This window comes from Medicago truncatula, chromosome 5, assembly GCF_003473485.1.
Source record: "Medicago truncatula cultivar Jemalong A17 chromosome 5, MtrunA17r5.0-ANR, whole genome shotgun sequence".
NCBI lineage: Eukaryota > Viridiplantae > Streptophyta > Magnoliopsida > Fabales > Fabaceae > Medicago > Medicago truncatula.
The window spans coordinates 26,128,105-26,134,483 of record NC_053046.1 but is presented as its reverse complement, the minus strand read 5'-3'; the positions used below and the strand labels follow the sequence as shown (position 1 = coordinate 26,134,483).

The 6,379-nt window shown below is 34.3% G+C and overlaps 1 protein-coding gene across 2 annotated transcripts; it reads right to left on the bottom strand.

Annotated features, from left to right (window-relative positions):
* Positions 1-1,241: 1,241 nt before the first annotated feature.
* On the bottom strand, positions 1,242-5,981 carry LOC11425814 (selenoprotein K). 2 transcript variants are annotated; one of them, XM_013598530.3, is made up of 5 exons: positions 5,826-5,974; positions 4,702-4,814; positions 1,901-2,004; positions 1,625-1,799; positions 1,242-1,507 (listed from the first exon to the last, which is right to left on the bottom strand). In XM_013598530.3, exons 2-5 carry the CDS (start codon positions 4,736-4,738, stop codon positions 1,473-1,475), a joined length of 351 nt encoding a protein of 116 aa, XP_013453984.1. In that variant the 5' UTR covers positions 4,739-4,814; positions 5,826-5,974; the 3' UTR covers positions 1,242-1,472. The 2 variants fall into 2 exon arrangements, with proteins under 2 accessions (XP_013453984.1, XP_003614777.1); XM_003614729.4 differs by lacking the exon at positions 4,702-4,814 and having other exon boundaries at positions 5,826-5,981.
* Positions 5,982-6,379: the final 398 nt, after the last annotated feature.

Here is a 6,379-nt window from a genome sequence, read left to right as displayed (position 1 = left end):
ATGTAGGTGACGTTGCACCGAAATGGGTTAACAAATAACTCGTATCATTTACTTTCTGCAATTTAATTTAAGTTTGTAAGCTGTTATTTGTGATGTCACGATATTTTATCATTACATTCGACATTTCTGATCTCCTGACATCGTCCTCGACATCTCTATATTGCGTGCCAGAATTTCAAAGATAATGGAAATTTGTCAAAGCGTGAGGAATATCATTAGTTTGTTATCTAGTAAACATAACTTTAAAGTTGGTGTGCCTCTTAATTTTTTTTACAATAAAGCGATAGAATATAAAAGTATTATGTGAAAATTCCGATATCTCAATTAGGTTCATACTTCATAAAATATATCTATATCGTAATCAGGAATAATGTTATGCATATATGTTAGTGTTGTGAGCTGTAAAATTACAACATTTAGACATTTTCTATTTCTATTTTAGAGGTCAAGTATATAATTTGTCCATTTACTGTAAAGGATATTTATTTGATCATTTAGTTTGTGGTTGATCTAAAACTACATTTTAAGCATTTAAAATCTCATTAATCCCATTTCATTTGTGACGATAATTGTCTAATCTTGAAAATCGGGGAAACTAGATCTCACAAGTGAATCACTTCTATTTTTTTTTTTTTATAGGAGTTCGAAATTGGAAGATGTGTGCCAACATAGGAAAGAGTTCATAATCCACTATCGGACTATCTTGATCATAAACTTCCAAATGATCACAATAAGCTAGTGGATGTTAAATTATTATCTAATTAGATTTACTGTTTCAAAACTTTATGATCATAAACTCTAACTCTCCCTAAATATATGGGTGGACTAGGGTTTCAAAACTTGGGGAAAATGAATGATGCTTGTATTATGAAGATTGGTTGGTCTCTTAAGAGAGGAGAGTCAAGTCTTTATGACCAATTTCTTGTTGGTAAACATGGGTGCATGAATCTAGTTAATGGTGACATCGTAGCTTGTAACACCAATTCTTCTCTTTGGAAAGCTATAGTTAGTACCTAGCTAACCCTAAATGATCACAATTATTCAGCTATAGGTTATGGCAAGAACATTTGTTTTTGGGAAGATAAGTGGGTTGATAATCATACTCGTTTTAAATAGATGTCATTAATTAATTTTATTGAATAGAAAATATAGAAGTAATTGAGGAAAATGTATAACCAACGAATTGTATCCTTTAACTATTAAAACGACAACGACAGTTAAAAAGAATCGAAGACAAGATAGTATACGTCAATATGAGATTAAGCATGACAATACTAAAAATTTGTATGACTTTTAGACACGGATTATTATGCAAGTTCATCGCTATAATGTGCTATTACAACCCATGTGCGCATATAGCTTGGAAGTCAGTATTCATATTTTCATATTACTATCAGTTGCATATTAAATCAGAAAAAAGAAAGAAAAAAAAACACTATAACAAATATTGACAAATCGGATATGTAACACACTTAGCCACAGCATGAGCCACATGCAGGCAGTGAACCTGAAAGTTCAATAGGGATAAAACATATTAGCAAATATGGAAATATGGAAACTAGAAAAGCAAAATAAACATCTAAATAACCAAAAGATCAAAGCAGTATAGAAAATATAAACTCACTATGATCACGTCCGCGGAGACTATCTAGTCCACGAACATTGTCAAGGCCACCGCGAGGAGGGCCCCGAGGACCGCCACCATATGGTCCCCCACCACCACCACCACCACCACCAGGACCTCCACCGCCATATTTCTTACCAGCAGAACCTTTCCGGTAGGCATCTGATTTTTCCATCTAATGGGTGATGAAAACATTGTAAGAATACATCAATTTGGTAACAAAACATCTATCATAAAATCAAAATCTATAATAGGGAACAAGAAACAAATTAATACCGAGAACATTGTAGCAAAAAACACGCCTATGATGTTGACAATGGCCCAGAAAAAATCAGTGATTGTCTTGAGCCGCCATATTGATCGCTTTGATTTGACAGTACCTGCACACAAAAACCCACATTAATTATTTTGCGATGTCAAGAAAGAAATAATGTATATACAAGGTCTACTCTGGATTCAATGCACATGCTGAAAAACTGTCAAACATCATACATTATACTATCAAGTCCTAAAAGCACAGCGGTGTAACTGGTAATCATGATCTGAAGTTACAATCATTAACGAGATCAATCATGCAATGGCAGAGAGAATATAACAATATATCAGGCTAAACATTGAGTTAGGTTTAGAACATCACACTCTTCTTTAAAACACTAGACAGGAACACAAAACAAACAAAAAGACAGATCAGCAAAACAATAAGCATAACAGATTAACGTGCCATATCAGACGACTAAATGAGCACTCAAAAACAGATCAGCAGCCTTCACTAGAAAACAGAGAGAAAATGATGATGTGAGAGGGAAAGGGGAAAATGGGAGCCAAAAAGGGAAAGCTCATACTCCCAATCTAAATTCAACATTACATAGAAAGGTTGTTTAATAATTCGACAACACATTTTGCTTTTCGCAAAAACCTAACAATGATTTATTACTATAGCTAAATTAAAAGGATGAATAATTCTATTATTTTCCCTTTTAGAAATATCAAATCAAAGAACAAATAACAAAACATTTCCATAATTGGCTGCATAACGTTTTTTCTGAATAAGAAATGTATTCTTTTTTAAAAGAGTAGAATATATAATGTGTTAGAATAAAAAAAATAAAAGTGAGTTGAGGTACTTACGGCAATTGATTAGTTAGGGGAGATATCATGTATAAATAAGAGAAATAAGGATAGAAGAAAGAAGTATGTATACTTGATAGTTGTATAAAGGAAGTAATCCTTTGTGACGGGTAAGGATAGAAGAAAGAATTATGTGTGTTTGATAGTTGTATATAAAGTAAGTAATCCTTTGTGACGGGTAAATCCTCATAAGATAGATCTCTCTCCTATTCTCAATCATTCACTCAATAAAATTGTCCTTTTTATTCATTCTCTTAGTTTTCCTTTTTTTTTTTTTTTTGCTTCCTAACAAAACAATCTCACTCGTGGATCTCATAAGGGAATAAATGGAGCAGTACTGATGTTATAGAAGGGGACAAACGAGCAATCATGAGTGTCATTCATGGGAGAATATTATCAAAAGCTTAAAACAATCTTGAAACATGGGATGAAGATGCAGGTACAAGATTCAGATGAAGGAAGGTTGGAGGTGGTGATCAAGAATGTATCTAATGAATTGATATTAGGTTTTTATATTGGGCCTTGACTCATCGTTACAAAATCGGCTTTTAAGGTGAGGGGTGTCACTCTATAAACTCATTCCAGGACCTATCTTTATCCTACAAAGGACTTGGGTGTTTCCCAGTACACCCCTTACGCCCAAATCACTTATCCTAGAAAAGATAGTAGAAACTCAGCTTAGGTGATTTTGACAAGTAGAGAGAAGACTTGTAGATTAATGTAGCAAGAAGAATAAATCAGATGAGGGTCGTCAAATCACTAGAAGCAGATGAAGAACTAGAACCACTATGAGAGAAACTATTAAGAAAGATCTAGAGATATTATGAAGTCATTTAATCCAAGTAGCAGACCCCACTTAGTGGGATAAGGCTTGCTTGCTGTTGTTGTCAAAAGAGTGACTGCAAAATCAAACTCAAATGCCGGTTTGATGGTCATGTTTTGGGTCACAAAAGGAAGCAAAAGCAGAGAATACAATCCCAATGTGTATAATGTTAGGGAAGCATAGACAGAGAGAGCAAATAGCATCCAGAAATGGTTGGTGAAGAAGCACTCATTCATAGACAGAGAGAGCAAATAGCATCCAGAAATGGTTGGTGAAGAAGCACTCACTCATCAATAGATGTGTTAAACCACAATGCTCATACTGGAACTGTCAGATTTCTACAGATGGCGGTTGTGGACATAGAGTTTAAACAGGTCCACCATTCCCCAGCCACCATTGGAGCCGCCGGACGTTAACCAGCAGTGGCAGCCAAGCAGGTCATTGCCAGAAAAGCCACTTTGGACTGGAAGAAACCATCTATATTAGACATCTATAGATGATTTGGGTCTGGAGAATGAGACAGGAAGTTACAGAACTGGATTCTGCAAAATGGGTCTCAAATGTCTACTAGACCTAATGGATCAGGCCCACACAATTATCTTTAGATTCACAACAGAAAAAATGGGGCGTTGCATACCTGCCAACTGAAATTATTGATCACATGGACCAAGCTTATGGAAATAGGAAAACATACTGTAATTCAGAAATAGAAGATGACCGCTATCTTCATTCTCAAGATAACTGGTGCTTTAGTTGAGTTGTCTCGGTAAAATTTACAGTAGTTTGCTACTTTCATCCCCGAGAACAAGGTTATTTTGTTACTTTGAAGGGGGTGGCATTGTTGGATAAAGAACAAAAGTGAAATAGAGTTATTAGGATTAGTTAGGGTGGTTAGACAGCAGTTAGAGGGAATGCCATGTCATGTATAAATAGGATAAATAGAGAAAGGCGAGAATTATGAACATTTGATACATGTACTTCAAAAAGGATCTCCTATTCACAATCATTCATTCAATGAAATTATGCTTTTCTCTTGACTATTTCTATCAATTTTCTATTTCTATCTAGGTGCCTCACAGTATCATTTTTTGCAAAGGTAGAAAGACATAACATCAAAGATAATCACCGGTATTCAGTAATATTAATACAAGAAAGCTCTTCATTCCCTAGTACATCTATTAAGAGTGTTCCCTTTAAGAAAATGACTTCAACGCCCAAAGAGAGGCCACAAAGCCGACCCTGTTTGATAAATTGATATCGAATTTAAGAGTTTGGAGGTAAGCAGGTTAAAAAAATAAACAACCACACAGTCAACTATAGCCTTCCCATACTCGGTATGCCCTTGAGATTAACAAAAATAAATTGGCCAAAAAATTGAAACGGCACACCCTTGCTTCACCAATAACACCAAATAACTTACTCCAAGTTCCTTCATTATTAAAAACCACATTCCCCCGCAAATACTATCATTACATCGGACCTAAAGTAATCGAAAACAACGAAACTATTAACCTCGGAAAGAGATTTAAAACATGTAAACTTTCTACTACAGTATGTTATCGTCTACTGCATCTTAAAAATTCCCAGTGCACACCGTTAAAAATGGAAACACCAACCAATCACAACCATTTTAAGTCAAAATTGAGCACCGCGATTCCAACAGAGATAAGGCTAGGGTGCTCCTGTTTAACAAATTTGTTTCAGCAATTTAATTGAGTATGATTATTAACAACTGACCACGCCTTCTGAAGGCTCCAGCTTTACTGTAAATAACAATTCTATACAGAAATAAAATGTTCATATGCATGTAAGATGCTGGTAAAAATACCTCAACATAGAAAACTGGAAAATCATGGTAAAAAGTACAGATTAGCCGTGTCCGGGTGTCGGATATGTGTCGTGTACCACACCACATATAATTACACTGAATTATGTGATTTTCTCAAATTAATAACTGTGTCAGTGTCTTAGTGTCGTGCTTCATAAATTTATAAGCTCTCAAATTCTTATATTTTGAAATTCCTAAAATTCAATTCATAATGTTAATATGATTCTTGAAATAGAAGATTGTCGGCAATAATTGAAAATTGGGAATATCAAAATATCAGAATTTGAGAGCTTATGAATAGACTCAAAAAATGATTGAATCAAAAAACATGAATCATAGATTCTATATAAATCAAGGTACAATCGAAGAATCAAAACCTAAATTAAAAGAAAGAATTGAAATAATTGAGAAGAGGATGATACCTCGTTCAACGTAAGCCATGGAAGAAGGTAATTGCAGCAACTGAATTGAAAAAAGGGGAAATTCGTGATATCGCTCTCTATATTACGATTATGATCCTCGATCAATTTATGATCATTTTAATTTTGTTATTTATTTATTTATATACGGGTGGATAAAATTCAACGATGGAGGAGACTAGATTCTAGAAGAGACCAAGATTCACGGTAAATTCCAGTGCCATACGGATTACGTGTTCGTGTACAGGTGTCGTGTTCTAAATGGATCATAAAATCCGATGTGGCGTTTTCTTTTTTGAAATGACGTGCAAGCCTAGTATTGGCCAAGAGGTTCTTGAACCTAATTATATGTTGTACTTGTAAAAAAAATAAAAAGCATCCCAAAAGAAAGTGAAAGGAAAGAAAGTAAAAGGAAAGATTGTTGAAGAAATGAAAGTGAGTAGAATGTGAGATGATTATTTAGTTGTTTGTTATAAGTGAAAGTGAGAAGAAAGTGAAAAGAAATAATGACACATATTTATTAAATGACACAAGTACCCACATTTAAAATATAATAT

Coding starts and splice junctions, on each gene's coding strand:
- LOC11425814 (XM_013598530.3), bottom strand. CDS start 4,738: ATGAAGAGCTTTCTTGTATTAATATTACTGAATACCG. Junction 2,005..4,701: donor ATTAATATTACTGAATACCG/GTGATTATCTTT, acceptor TTTTGTGTGCAG/GTACTGTCAAATCAAAGCGA. Junction 1,800..1,900: donor TTTTTGCTACAATGTTCTCG/GTATTAATTTGT, acceptor ATCACCCATTAG/ATGGAAAAATCAGATGCCTA.